Source organism: Nematolebias whitei, chromosome 13 (assembly GCF_014905685.2).
Source record: "Nematolebias whitei isolate Nwh7 chromosome 13, NemWhi1, whole genome shotgun sequence".
NCBI lineage: Eukaryota > Metazoa > Chordata > Actinopteri > Cyprinodontiformes > Rivulidae > Nematolebias > Nematolebias whitei.
Window position 1 is genome coordinate 35,707,334 of NC_056510.1, and position 16,205 is coordinate 35,723,538.

General features: G+C 40.6%; 1 protein-coding gene across 1 annotated transcript in view; it reads left to right on the plus strand.

Annotated features, from left to right (window-relative positions):
- vwa8 (von Willebrand factor A domain containing 8) overlaps positions 1-16,205 on the plus strand; it is a 152,043-nt gene that overhangs the window by 113,048 nt on the left and 22,790 nt on the right. The window contains exons 39-41 of the mRNA XM_037686695.1: positions 1,537-1,645; positions 3,173-3,329; positions 13,329-13,437. Of these exons, the coding sequence (XP_037542623.1) occupies positions 1,537-1,645; positions 3,173-3,329; positions 13,329-13,437 (375 nt within the window). The remainder of the gene's footprint in view (positions 1-1,536; positions 1,646-3,172; positions 3,330-13,328; positions 13,438-16,205) is intronic.

A 16,205-nucleotide genomic window follows, 5' to 3' on the forward strand; every position in this document is an offset into this window, starting at 1 on the left:
TATATATATATATATATATATATATATATATATATATATATATATGTATATATATGTATATATATGTATGTATATATGTATAAATATGTATGTATGTACTGTATGTATGTATGTACGAATGTATACAGTAGTTCCTTGTTTATCGCAGGTGTTAGGGACCACGCCCACCCGCCATAAGTGAAAAACCACGAAGTAGGGATACAGAAGTTCAAGTTCACTTCAAGTTCAGTAAACTTTGTCATGACATGTACCAGGCTGTAATCACACTCAACACCTGTTACTCCCAATCTCCCTCTTTAAATAAACAATTTAAATTTAAATACTGTAACATTTTAATTAAACAATCCATGGATTGTTTATTTAAAATGTTACAGTATTTAAATTTAAGTTGTAGAGAAGAAAAAAGAAGTGCAGCAGGACATCAAAGGGATGTCACAAGCTTCATCTCTGCAGCACGGAGCAGAAATGTACTTCTTCATCAATTACACTGAAACAACTGAACATAGGACTTCTAAAATAATTAAAAATTACGTTTAACACTTTTATATTTTGTGATTATGATGATTTTACAATTTGACATACTTTGAATTTTCATTTGGAAGACAAATGCCGATCGATCGGTGCATCTGGACAGCAATTAACCCATAAACTTGAAGGGGTTGTGTGGCTGTCAGAGATGGAGGTTTTTATTTTATTTTATTTTTTTATTATTATTTCCTTAACCTTTACTTGTGCACAACCTCAGCATTTGTTTAATTTTTTACTTTTCCTCGACTGGGTAGACCAGAGTTGCAGCAGCCCGGTCTATCCACCAACAAGAGCTTGTTTCCAGTTCACTTCAGTTTATTTCTATAGCACCAAGTCACAACAGAGGTCATCTCAGGGCACTGAACAGAAATATTCATATACATGAAAAATAAGTTAATAACATTATTTATCTGAGGAGCCAGCAAACTGCTTTAAGTCTTAACTTGGTTGCAGACTCAGCCGCATGCAGCCAGCTATGAATCAATGTTTTTTGAGGTGATGAGGATTTCTTCAGCCTGCATGTGGACCTACGGTTTTATACCAAATCTTTACATGTGCACAAAGCAAGGGTTTTTTTCTACTTCCCAGCCAAACTAAAATCTTTTTTTTAATGAGATAAGAGACTTATGTTTGCAGGAACTGGCAACCAAGAAGGAGGTGCCTTTACTGAGTGAGTTGCAAGCAACATTTCAACATCTCCCACTTGTGAAAGTGGAGACTGGGCTAATACAAGAATCGAATATGGAGGCATAAATGTAAATAATAACACAATGGCTAACGTAATCAATTATTTTATAATATGATAAATATGGAATGAAATAAATCATTTATAATACATTTTGATATGGTTGATTTTTTTTTGGCCCCCAGTGGAATTCTAGAGGATAATAAAGTGAAAGGAAGTTTATGGGAGCATCTCAATCGATTCTGACTAAATAAAAAAATCAATATATATACTTTTTTCTTCCGATTATTATTTTTATTTAATAATGTATTTATTTTTTTTAGATCACAATTCAGAGGGACAGTGACCTGGATGTATCAACCCCAAAACATGGCAAGATTGATCCACACAACGCTCCTCACGTTGGGGGAAACCAGTGGGCAGGAGGCACAGGTAACAGGATGATCCCACTGCATCTGAAATATGGACACGTTCCACCCATGACGTGATGTTATCAGTCATCATCTATCATTGTATAAGGATTTTCATGGTACAATGCAATGAAGTGTACTTTTACTGCATTTAAACAATATTTTATTTAAAACATCAGTAAATCAGAATATTATTAGTTTGTAAAATATATCAAATCTTAGATTTTATATGTCAGTCGTAGGCTGAGAAGAGGCTGCAACCACTGACAGCTGACACGTTTGACACAGTGTTGAAGGGTTTCAGCTGTTTAGCTTTTGGTCAATGTTAATAAGTGGTAAAAGAGCTAAAAGGCATTTATGTACATGCCATCCTTCCAGCATGGCAGAGTGAGACCAGTATCCTGTTAGGGACATTGTCAGAAAAGCAGCTGAGAAAGAGATGTCACCATGGCATTATCTAAACATCCAATGAAATTTAGACTTAATAAACAAGTTTTTAAAATGTGTGGAGGGACAAATGTGTATTTATTTTACTCCAGTCCAGCACAAGTGCATGTGAGTGATTTGTTCGATGACAACTGGAGTGGTAAAAAAACAAGTATTGTCCTGCGGTTAGCAGCTCATTGAAGGAATTCCAGGCAATTTTTCATACCAGGTTACTCTGTATTCTGATTATCCCTGTAAATTTAAACTCCTATCTTTTTAATATACAGTGTTTTGTTAATTTTTAGTTCTTGTTATTTAATTTGTTCAATCTTAAGTGTAAACAAAGGTATTTTATTTTATCAGGCATTTCATGAAGTTTAAAGTAATTATTTTAGAAAGTTACAGTGCACATTACTGTGAAACACTTCACAATAAAACTGCAGACAGCAGCATCATGTCTTGAGGTTGCAGGCAAATTTAATATTTTATGCCGAGCATTTCATGAAGTAATGCTTGTCACCCGCTGCCTCTCATGTCTGAGTTCTAGACCAAGATCAGCTTATGTTGAAAGTTACAGCAGTTTTGATCAAAATATTAAATGTTATGCACAATCTTTTGATATTGCAAGATCTGTTAGTACTCAAGTGTATAAGTTGTGAATGACTCTCAACTACCACCATATTTACCTTTAAACCACTCTCCGTGAAGCTGGTGGATTTGGAGTCATTTTGGTGTTGACAAATGTCACTTAGCTGCCACAGCCATGTTGAACTGGACGAACTGATAATCAGCTGCTGATATACCGTTTATCCAATGATTACTTTCTGAGAGTGTCATTAAAATCCATCCAGTGGTCTTGAGATATTTTGCTAAAAGATAAAAGATTTCTTTATTACAAGTTGACTTTGTCATCCCCTAGAAATTTAATATGAACTTTTGAATATCACATTTGAGAAACTCTCCCCTATATAATTAAATAAATGTTACATGAATGTTGTCCTCAATAATCAGAGTCAGAGTCAGAGTCAGAGCTTCTTTATTGTCATTCTTTATTGTCATAATAATAATAATAATAATAATAATAATAATAATAATTGTGAAACTTGGATGTGTTTGTCTTCAGGTGGCAGAGACACTGCAGGACTGGGAGGGAAAGGGGGCCCCTATCGCCTTGATAGTGGCCACAAAGTTTACCAGGTTTCCCAGGCGGAGAAGGATGCTGTTCCAGAAGAAGTGCGCAGAGCTGCTCGGGAGATGTCTGAAAAGGCCTTTAAACAAAGGTGAGGCATCAAATCTGTGGTGAGGAGAAGGTCCGTGCACTGCAGTAAAATGACCCTTCAAAATGGTCCCACAAGTGAGATGCCGTGCACTCTGGGTATTCAGATGTTTGGGGCCATAATATGTTTTTTAGGCTTATGACAAGATTAGAAAATAATCAGAGTCAGAGTCAGAGTTTCTTTATTGTCATTCGCACCTCATGTGGTACATGTGGTGGAGCGAAATTATGTACACGGGGTCCCAGTTACATCCAACAATAAAATGTCTAAGAAAAACAGTAATAACATCTAAGATATGAACTAAGAAAAACATCAACTAAATATACACTAAGCACTCATAACATAAAACATTGAACATCAGCACAAACATGAACATGAGTCTGTGAGCAGATGTGCACGCATGAACACATCAACATTGAAACAGATCAGCAGCAACATGAAACAGATCAGCAGCAACATGAAACAGATCAGCAGCAACATGATATGGTTTTTCACAGTGATTATTCTAGTTAGAGATTCATGAGTCTAACAGCCTCAGGGTAGAAGCTGTTCCTCAGTCTAGTGGTTCTACACTTAATGCTCCTTAACCTCCTTCCTGAGGGGAGTGGGGCAAAAAGTGTGTGTGCTGGGTGGGTGGGGTCCTTCATGATGCAGGTGGCCCTCTTCCTGCATCTGGAGGTGTAGATGTCTGTGATGGTGGGGAGACTGATTCCAACAGATTTCTGTGCAGCCTTCACCACTCTCTGCAAAGCTTTTCTTTCTGCAGCTGTGCAGCCTCCATGCCACACATTGATGCTCGAGCACAGGATGCTCTCCACTGCACACCTGTAGAAGGAGGTGAGGACTGAGCTTCCCAGACCAGCTCGCCTCAGCCGTCTGAGGAAGTAGAGTCTCTGATGAGCTTTCTTGATCAGGCTGGTGGTGTTGTTGCTCCAGCTGAGGTTGTCATTCATGTGTACACCCAAGTACTTGTAGCTGGAGACCACTTCCACTGCAGATCCTCTTATGTTCATGGGGGTGTAGGTGTTTTTGTTCCTTATGAAGTCCACAATCATCTCCTTTGTCTTCTTCACATTGATGTGAAGGTTATTCTCTCTGCACCAGCTCTCCAGGTGTTCCACCTCTTGCCTGTAGCTGGACTCATCATTGTTTGTGATGCATCCCACCACCACTGTATCATCTGCAAACTTTACAATGTGACAGCCTGGATGGGTAGCTGCACAATCATATGTGAGCACAGTAAACAGAAGGGGGCTCAACACACATCCCTGAGGAGAGCCAGTGCTGAGGGTTATGGTGGAGGAGGAGAGGTTGTGGATCCTCACTAACTGTGATCTGTTTGTTAAGAAGTCCAGTACCCAGTTGCAGATGGAGGGGCTTAGTCCTAGTGTGGATAGTTTGTCCATCAGGGTTTGGGGGATCATGGTGTTGAAGGCGGATGTGAAGTCCACAAAGAGCATACGGACGTAAGAGTTTTTCTTCTCCAGGTGGTTGAGTGCAGTGTGGACCACAGAGGAGATGGCATCCTCTGTTGATCGGTTCTCACGGTATGCGTACTGATGAGGGTCCTCGTTGATGTTGATGGTTGTTTTGATGTGAGTCATGACCAGTTTTTCGAAGCATTTAGCGACTATCGGGGTGAGGGCCACTGGCCGATAGTCATTCAGACCAGTCACTGTAGAGCTTTTTGGGACTGGGATGATGGTGGCAGTCTTCAGGCAGGTGGGAACTGTCTCCAGGGTAAGTGAGGTGTTAAAGATGTCTGCCAGCACCTCACAGAGCTGATCAGCACATTCCTTCAACACTTTTCCGGGGATGTTGTCTGGGCCAGTTGCTTTGTGCGGATTAATCCTCCTGAAGGTACTCCTTACTTCTGCTGAGGTCACGCTGAGATGCTCTTCATCCGGTGGCGAGGTGAGTCTGGTGCTGGGTGGTCTGTTCGGGTCTTCAAAGCGTGCATAGAACTTGTTGAGGGCATCAGGCAGAGATGGGTCTTTGGGGCATTGTTCACTCCTTCCTTTATAATCTGTTATGCACTTAATGCCCCTCCACATGCTCCGAGGGTCTTGTGAGATGAATTGACCTCGTGTGTAAATAATTGAGTTAATTATGCCTTTGTAATGAATTAATCTCTATTAATCTCATTTTGTGGCATTTTTATCAAAGAGCAATATTGGTCACAACCAAAAATTTTCAAATCTAACAAGGTATCGTCAAAGTCTGAATCAATGAAAAAGTATACCTAAATAAGAGAAAGTACTATTTTCCATCTTATATATACATTTTTCATACATTCACAGATGACTTCAAACTGGAGGTGCAAATAAAATGACCACTGTGACAATAATGATGATACATAATAAGTAAAATGAATGTTATTATAAAGATGTACCGTAATTTACAGACTATAGAGCACACCTGAATATAAGCCACGCACACTAAACAAAAAAATTAATAAATGTGTGCATATATAGGCTGCACTTGTGAATATGCTGTGGGTGTTCACATTGAAACATGAGATATTTACACAGAAAGATTTTTTTAACTTTTAATTAAATGTGTACCAGTAACACACACAAATATGTACAGTAATTTTTTTTCTGAACAATGCCTTTAATACGGCGGGTTAAAAAAATAATTGTCAGAGTTGAACTGCATCAGAAAAACTTCATCACACACGTCCTCCGTCTCTTTCATTGTCAAAAAAAATACATTTGCCTACCAGGAATTCATTGATCTTCATATCCCTCTTACTGCAAGCTTGTGCTCCGCGGAGCAAAAGTTGCTCTGCACATGCAGGGGCGTCCCCCCTCTCCCATTCTCTCCTCCCCTCCTCGTTTCATTGATCCACTACAGACCTGTCCGGTAATTTCACTGGTCAGATTGTTATTTTTACTGTTATTGATACAGTTAGTCTCACTGAGTCACGAGGATCCACCCCACAAGAGAGACCTGTATTGGGCAGCTTGTGAGCGCCCGGGTGTGAAGAGGCTAAATGTTTTTGGAGGCAGGAAGCTCATTACATCATCATAAAAAATCCATAACTTAGCCACAGTATGAGCCACGGGGTTCAAAGCCTGTGAAAAAAGTAGCGGCTTATAGAACAGAAATTATGTTGGTCCACTGCAGTCCATTTTACCAGTTTGTTTAGTCAGATTTAGACTTACTTATTTTGTCTCTGAAGCCCATCATTTGGTCTGTAGACTGGTTAGACCATGTGCATGTAGACAGCAGTTTTCTTTCCTTACCGGTGGGAAACGCATATTTGTATTTAAAAATACCTTTAGCTTGACAGGCTGCATTCATGAGAAAGTTCCAGTAGGCACTATTTACACACAGTACCTCATGCTACTATCAGGGTTTTTTAAAGGCCCGTCCTACAAACAAAGCAGAGCACTTTTCTCATCTTTCATTGCTAATTACCAAACAACTTGAGCTCTGTGCGACTGACAAACAAACTTCAGTTGCATTTCCACGGCCCACAGGGCAGAACTTTGAGCAGCAGCGTTACTGATGTGCCAGAAAGTGGAACTGAAAAGGTGCACATAAAATAAACATTTTTAACTAGTGTGTGTGTGTGTGTGTGTGTGGGGGGGGGGGTCTATAATGAATTAATCGTAATTAACACAAAAAGTCTTGGCTCTAGATTTTTTAACACTGCCTTGAAAATTTGTGATGTGTAAAATGCAAAAGATGTGTAATGTGGAACAGGTGTGTTGGTGGGGTGGGAGCTGGTGGTTAAATGGGGGCTCGGTGGTTGGGGGGTTGGGATCTGCAACATCCCAGGTATGATGCTTCCTCCTGGGTAAAGTAAAGCAGGATGGTCTACCCCCAGCTGGATGACTGAACCTAATAATGGTGCATCCCACTAGGGTGTGTGTGTGTGTGTGTGTGTGTGTGTGTGTGTGTGTGTGTGTGTGTGTGTGTGTGTGTGTGTGTGTGTGTGTGTGTGTGTGTGTGTTTGTGTGTGTGTGTGTGTGTGTGTGTGTGTGTGTGTGTGTGTGTGTGTGTGTTGGGGGTGGGGGGGTCAGGCATTCACTTCAGAGCAAGGGGTTGAGAGGGCATCCCTTTCACCAGCTGAACCATGAAGGCCATCTCTGTTCGCCTTAGCTTCAAACAGTTCTTACTTTCTTTTATCCCCCCTCTCCATTTCCCTCCCTCTCCTGCTCCCATCTTCACACACTGGCTTCTTTCACACTGAAACTGCCTCTTTCAGTTTTTTTTAGTCTCTCCCTCCATCACTAACCTCATTTTCTCTAAATTATTTTGTTCCCAGTTCTGTCTGCCACTGTCTTATTAAGCCTAAAAACGATCTTGTACTAACAAGCTGATGCTGTTGTCACTCCGTGTCAGTGTTCTTTAACATTAACAGGTTAAATAAAGGCTTGCTTTCTTTTGGTTGTCATTTTCATCCAACCTGTTGTTTGAATGTATTAACTTTTTTTACTTAGCTTTTTATGGCATCTATCAAACTGATCAAACCATCAGCCTTCAAATGTGTGACAGGCACGTGCACACAAAACAGGTAAGTTATCCAACAGTGATGCATTTCCACTTAATCATAAACTTTTTTAGTTGTTTAGTTGGGAAGGAGGTCCGACAATATAGGAAAGAGCAGGTCAGAGATGTTCGTGTGCAGAGAAGCTCAGTTTGGGGTGCAGATCAGATTCTCCTCATGATTCCACGTACTCTCTGTGGGCACGGATCACTGCGCGAGGACAGTCTATGTTGAAGCTCAGACAGAGAGACTCGACCTCAGTCTGTCCAGAGGACACCTGCATCCTCGACCAGTACTGTGGATAAAGCACCTGCAGCTCCTCAAGCTCCAACGAGCACTGCTCTAAGTTTTTGGCCACACTTAGAAAAAACTGCCTAATATTTAGCACTTTGTCACTGGTTTAGAAAAGAGTTGCTCTCAATCCTCCTGCTCAGTACAGAAAAGTGTCCTGGTCGCTCCGACATCGCTTCAAAATACTCTGACTGCACGACAAACAGCTTTATGAGGCGAGATCATCGTCTCTTTGTTGCAGTTCAGTGAAAGTTCAGATAACTCCTGCAGTGATTCACATATTGGATTGTTCACAAAAGCGCAGGAACGTATGCATAGTGAAAAATGTTAAATTATATTTTTGTGTTTTTTAATAAATTGCCCATGATTTTGAACTTTTAGGGCAAAGATTTTTATTAAGAGTAGAAGCAAAAATGTGAAGCGACAGCTGATGTGATATTAGGAAGCTCGTTATGTTTAAAAAGTGTTTATGTAATTATTTTCAGATTACATATCCAATATAAGTTTCATTTGTTCAAAGTAGTCAAATTTGTTCATAAATGTATTATTATTAGGCCTGAGAGTTACTGGATCCAAGCAAACGGTTACCGAAACACACCTGTCAAAATAAAAGAGTTCTGCCCTTAAAAGTTTAACGTTTACAGATTTTGATATATATTTAACTTTTTTCTCCTCTTCTTTCCATTTTTATAGCCATTATTTTATTTTCCCCTTTATTGCATCATTTTCTCTTTTGTTTATTTTACGATTGTCTTTTTTCCATTTTCTTTTTCTTTTTTCATTTTCTGCACTTTTTTTAAACATGCCTAGAAAAAGGTATGCAGTACTTGTGAATTGGAAGAATTTGCAAACTATTTGTATCAGAGATTTCATTACTCTGAGGCTAACAATGACCACACCTGCAGGTAAATTCCCCCATAAATCAAAACTACTGTTTATTAACTGGTCATGCTCCAACCATTCAACTAACAGTCAAGCAAATTTGATAGATACTTATTTATAAGTGGTATTGTTTGTTCTTTTTAATAACTAGCATAGATTCAACATATTCTGTTTATCTGCAGCCTTTTTTGTGAAGGCACACCCACATCAAAATCCAGTTATTTCTGACCTAGGCACAGAAGGTTTGTCTGCTCCTCTGGATTCTCGCTCCAGATCATGTGAGCATTTGAGACCAAATGTACCAGAGTCGCTGTGCACATTCCTGTGTGCATATGTGTGTTTTTTACAGATGCATGATGACCAAACATTCTGGCCAGTTGTTGTAGCCATTTCCTTCAAATTCTTGAACTTTGACTCAAACAGCTGGAGAGTACATGATGAGCAGTAGGAAAGATTTAGATTTTTCACAGTGAGGTGGAGGCATGTGAACACAAAGCCCACAAACACACTGACTTAGGCTGACACTCCCTTTTGTCAAACATGCTAGACAAACAGAAGCCTTATATCCACGAAACTTTATTTTTCAATGCCACTGACAACCACAAAGACACAAGATTTCTGTTTTTACGTCTTATTTTGGGACATTATAATATTAAAAGAGGGAAGCTAAAAAGCTAAAAGAGAATGTTTTTGATTTACTGTGGCTCTGAACCTCTGACGAATTTAGCTAAACTCATAACAGTAGAAATTATTGCCTACTTGGCCTCTTTCTAATCAACCTGCATGTTCTGTGAGGAATTCTTTCAACTAGCTGCTATGGTGCACAAGTCAGTGCTGGGCCTGGGTAAATGGTGCTGACTGTCAGGAAGCTGTTGTGAATTTCTGAGATAATGATGGGCTCAAGAATTAAGCAAATCAGTTGTCTTTTGTGGGATTTATTATACAAAATAAATAAAGGAAATTAGGAAATAAAGAAACAAGACTACTGGAATTTCAGTTTGCCCATTCCTCAGATTACAGGGATCTGAGGAAGCTGAGGGCCAAGACATACAAAAACAAGAATTTTATATTTTCTCAGACTCCTGATTTTCCCAAGCCACAATCCACAAGCCAATCAGGTTCCAGGAACTCTCTGGGGTGCGGGCCTATGAGTTTCAGAAGCCAATGAGTATGCCCCACTGTAGAACTGGAGTCACAGTGATGGGTCATGGCAACATATAAAACAATAAGAGCTTGAATATAAGATGGAGCTAGGTTGTTAAGAACTTTGTAGGTTAGAAGTAAGATTTTTAATTAAATTCTGAATTTGACAGGGAGCCAATGAAGAGAAACTGAAACTGGAGAGATATGATCTCTCCTACTAACTCCATAGCTAAAGCCCCCAGTATACTCCCGCTTACGTCCGTTCACGCATATGTACGCGTGTACTGTACGCAGAGGGTTCAGACATCGTACTCGAGCGTACACCCTGAGCAGCTGCAGAGCAGCTTCACAGACAAGGGGTGTTTACCTTCGGGACAAATTGAGGTCGCCGATTGGTCATTTGATGACACGCCTACTGGATTGATTGACAGGTCGGAAAAAATAAAATGAGGAGCGCTGGCAGCCTCAGCGGTGTTCTGTGTTTATATGTTGTTAATAAAAAGATCTTAAAAAAAAAAATGGAGCGCTAGCTCTGCAGCCCACACATCAGACCAGCACACCAGGAAATCTCCAGACCCTCTTGCAGCCATGCTGGACCTGAGTTTAATTCGCTCGTGACAAATTCCTTCATTTCTCACCGTTTCAGTCATTGCATCAACGGAGGAGGAAGAGATCACTCGACTCTTGGCAACAAAACAAAAGAAAAGGCCAGATCAGGGATGAAGAAGGGGAATTTAATACATTGGTGTCGCATACAAAACAGTCTGTCGCTGGGCAGTTTATTGTGCGACACCGCGTACGCGTATGCGGTCGTTGAAATTGAGCTTTGCATGGACATGCCCTGGGAGGTACGCTTGTACCTCCGCGTACGTACGTGCGTACCTCTGTGTATGAACGTACGCGGGAGTATACTGGGGGCTTAACTAACTACATGCATAATTAAATACATGCATGCATGCATACATAAAAATATACATGCATGCATGCATACATACATACATACATACATACATGCATATATGCATATATGCATACATACATACATAGGTAACTAAGTAAATAAATATATAAATAATAAAGGAAATAATACTACATCACATAAACATGAGAAACAGAAGACTCATGAACTCAAAAAGAACTGCCATCAGTAGAAGTTAAGGCAATTCTTGTAGAAATGGTCTAATTTCCACAAAATGTGTCTTAAACAGCCTTTCTTTCTACAAGCAATGTCCATCCATCCATCTTCCGCTTATTCCGAAGTCGGGTCGCGGGGGCAGCAGCCCTAGCAGGGAGGCCCAGACATCTCTTTCCACAGCCACCCCTTCCAGCTATTCTGGGAGGATTCCAAGGTGTTCCCAGGCGAACTGAGAGTCTCTCGAGCATGTCCTGGGTCTTCCACAGGGTCTCCTCCCAGTTGGACATGCCCAAAGCACCTCCCTAGGGAGGCACTTAGGGGTCATCCTTACCAGATGCCCGAACCACCTCAACTGGCTCCTCTTGATGTGGAGGAGTAGCAGTTCTACTCTGAGTCTCTCCCGGATAACTGAACTTCTCACCCTATCTCTAAGGGAGAGTCTAGCTACCCTGCAGAGAAAACTCATTTCAACTGCCTGTATCAACAATCTCATTCTTTCGGTCACTACCCAGAGCTCATGACCATAGGTGAGGGTAGGAACGTAGACCGACCGGTAAACGGAGAGCTTTGCCTTACAGCTCAGCTCTCTCTTCACCACAACGGACCGGTACAGAGTCTGCAATACTGCAGATGCTGCACCAATCCATTTGTCAATTTCACGCTCCATTTTTCCTTCACTTGTGAACAAAACCCGGAGATACTTGAACTCCTCCAGTTGAGGCAGAAACTCACCCTCGACCTGAAGAGAGCAATCCACCCTTTTCTCTTTGAGGACCATGGCCTCAGATTTGGAGGTTCTGATTCTCATCTCAGCTGCTTCATACTCGGCTATGAACTGCTCCAGTGAGAGCTAAAGATCACTGCATGATGATGCCAATAGGACCACATCATCTGCAAAGAGCACAGATGGAATCCTGAGGCCACCGAACCGAAAACCCTCCGCCAGCGGGCTGCACCGAGAAATTCTGTCCATAAAAGTTATGAACAGAATCGTTGACAATGGGCAGCCCTGGCCAAGTCCAACTCCCACCCGGAAGGAGTCCGACTTACTACAGGCAATGCAAACCAAACTCTCGCACCGCTTGTATAGGGACTGAACAGCCCGTAACAACGGGCCTCCAATCCCATACTCACAGAGCACCCCCCACAGTATACCCCAAGGAACACAGTCGAATGCCTTCTCATATTCTACAAAACACATGTTGACTGAATAGGCAAACTCCCATAACCTCTTGAGGACCCTAGTGAGGGTAAAGAGCTGATCCAGTGTTCCACGGCTAGGACGGAACCCACATTGTTCTTTTTGGATCTGAGGTTCAATCAGTGATTGGACTCGCTTCTCTAGTATCCCTGAATAGACCTTACCAGGGAGGCTAAGGAGAGTGATGCTCCTGTAATTGGAGGACACCCTACGGTCCCCCTTTAACAACTTTCTACAAGCACTGTCCCATTTATATTTTTATTAAGGCAGTAGAAAATGAGCCAAATGTGAGCTGCCTCATTAGAACTACATTATATTAAAGAGAGAGGATTTTTTTTTAAATTTGACAAGGAAAACAATTCTTGATATTGAAAAAATGAGACTGAAATATTCTTTTTTTGTTGTTGTCGTTTATCCATCCATCCATTATTTTTACCTGCTTCTTCCTTTTTGGGTCACATGGGTCACTGGTACCCAAGTCCAGCAGTCACTGTGCGAGAGATGGGGGACACCCTGGACAGGTCTCCAGTCCATCACAGGGGCACATAGAGAGACAAACAAAACAAACAATCATTCATTCTATCACTCACACCTAGGGACAATTTAGAGTTACCACTTAGACTAACATGCATGATTTTGATCTGTGAGAGAAAACCGGAATACCTGGAGAGATCCTACGCATGCACGGAGAGAACTTGTATAACCATCATCATGTCTTCATATAGCTAAAAGAGAACACAAGCCTCACAGTGACCCCACAGTGAACCCACAGTGATCCCACACATCCATGGCCAAATGCAACCCTCTTTAAAGGCTGTGGTTTTTTTCTTCTTCTTTGTGTTTTTGTCTTAGATTAAAGGAGATCAACATGAGTGAATATGATGCTTCTACGTATGAGCGGTTTTCTAATGCAGTGAGGAGACAAGTTCAGTCTCTTCGCATCATCTTGGACAACTTGCAGGTCAGTGTCACTGTTTTAGGATTTTTAGATTAAAGAGATCCCAGTGCTAGCCCATGGCTGGTGCTAGAGCTGGTTCACGTTCAGACATGTTTGGTTTTCCACAGCCAAATATCTCATTCAAATCCTCATCATTACATCACTTTAAATGTCTCTTCCAGTAAATAATTGTTCCTCCTTCTGTTGTATTCTGAGCTTAGGTAAAGGATTAAAGTGTAGAGAGACATTTTATCTCCACAAATCATAGTTCTTTTCATTATTCGTACAAACAAATGTCTTAATATCACCAGTTGATTTAATAAACATTGTTTTAAATGTCAATCAGTGTTTTTGAATGCACATTTCTGAGTGCATTTATTAGCGCTGCTGCAACTGTGAATAATAATAATAAACACAAGCTGCTAAGATTTAAAACTACAAAAAAAAAATAGAATCAAGGCTTTAAGCAGTGTTTATAAATTTAATTTAAAAAGGGGAATTGTAAAAGCAGCTCTGTTCAGGCTCGACTTTGTTTTTTTTTTTTTGTTTTTTTTTTACCATTGTTACAGACGGTTAAATACAATCACATTTTAAAACTGGTATTGAAACCAGCGATACTCAAAGCTGACTTCTGTCAAACTTCTTTTAAAATTACAATAGTCCTTTGCTAGTTCGTGGTTCCTTTATCGCGGACTCGCTGTGTCACGGTTTTTCAAAATGAGATTGGACATGACACACAGTTGGCTGGTTGATGGATGAGCCACATGATTGGCATGGATTTTTAAAAAATAAATAAATTTAAATGATTTAACACCTGCTGCTCCTTTGTGCAGCCCATACTGCAGGATAAACTTCCTGCTGCAGCTGATCAGCTGTTCTTTGTGCAGAGCGGAGAAGTGGGCGTGGCCAAGAGCGCTTGCAGGTGACAAAGAGCAGAGGAGGCAGGGAGCTGAAATCATGACATTCTGGGCTCTTTTAAAGCGTTTAGAGTTTAAAAACATTATAATGCAAGAGTGTGAGAAGTGTTTAAAATGCCTTTATATATATATATATATATATATATATATATATATATACGTATATATACAGGTCCTTCTCAAAAAATTAGCATATTGTGATAAAGGTCATTATTTTCCATAATGTAATGATAAAAATGAAACTTTCATATAATTCAGAGTCATTGCACACGAACTGAAATATTTCAGGTCTTTAATTGTTTTAATACTGATGATTATGGCATACTGCTCATGAAAACCCAAAATGCCTGTCCCAAAAAATTAGCATATCATGAAAAGGTTCTCTAAACAAGCTATTAACCTAACCATCTGAATCAACGACATAACTCTAAACACCTGCAAAAGATTCCTGAGCCTTTTAAAAACTCCCAGCCTTGTTCATTACTCAAAACCACAATCATGGGTAAGACTGCCGACCTGACTGCTGTCCAGAAGGCCATCATTGACACCCTCAAGCAAGAGGGTAAGACACAGAAAGAAATTGTTGAACCAATAGGCTGTTCCCAGAGTGCTGTATCAAGGCACCTCAGTGGGAAGTCTGTGGGGAGGGAAAAGTGTGGCAGAAAACGCTGCACAATGAAAAGAGGTGACCGGACCCTGAGGATGATTGTGGAGAAGGGCCGATTCCAGACCTTGGGGGACCTGCGGAAGCAGTGGACTGAGTCTGGAGTAGAAACATCCAGAGCCACCGTGCACAGGCGTGTGCAGGAAATGGGCTAAAGGTGCAGCATTCCCCAGGTCAAGCCACTTTTGAACAAGAGACTGCGTCAGAAGCATCTTGCCTGGGACTGCTGCTGAGTGGTCCAAAGTTATGTTCTCTGATTACAGTAAATTTTGCATTTCCTTTGGAAATCAAGGTCCCAGAGTCTGGAGGAAGAGAGGAGACACAGATTTCACATTGCTTGAGGTCCAGTGTCAAGTTTCCACAGTCACTGGGGTGTCATGTCATCTTCTGGTGTTGGTCCACTGTGTTTTATCAAGCGCAGGGTCAATGCAGCTAGCTATCAGGAGATTTTGGAGCACTTCATGCTTCCATCTGCTGAAAAGCTTTATGGAGATGAAGATTTCATTTTTCAGCACGACCTGGCACCTGCTCACAATGCCAAAACCACTGGTAAATGGTTTACTGACCATGGTATTACTGTGCTCAATTGGCCTGCCAACTCTCCTGACCTGAACCCCATAGAGAACCTGTGGGATATTGTGAAGAGAAAGTTGAGAGACACAAGACCCAACACTCTGGATGAGCTTAAGGCCGCTATCGAAGCATCCTGGGCCTCCATAACACCTCAGCAGTGCCACAGGCTGATTGCCTCCATGCCAAGACGCATTGAAGCAGTCATTCATGCAAAAGGATTCCCGACCAAGTATTGAGTGCATAACTGAACAAGATTATTTGAAGGTTGGCGTTTTTTGTATTAAAAACACTTGTCTTTCATTGGTGGGGTGAAATATGCTAATTTTTTGGGACAGGCATTTTGGGTTTTCATGAGCTGTATGCCATAATCATCAGTATTAAAACAATTAAAGACCTGAAATATTTCAGTTAGTGTGCAATGAATCTGAAATATATGAAAGTTTAATTTGTATCATTACATTATGGAAAATAATTACCTTTATCACAATATGCTAATTTTTTTAGAAGGACCTGTATATATATGTATATATGTGTATTTATCTATATGTGTATATGTATGTGTGTGTATATGTATGTGTGTGTATATATATGTGTATATATATATATATATATATATATATATATATATATATATATAT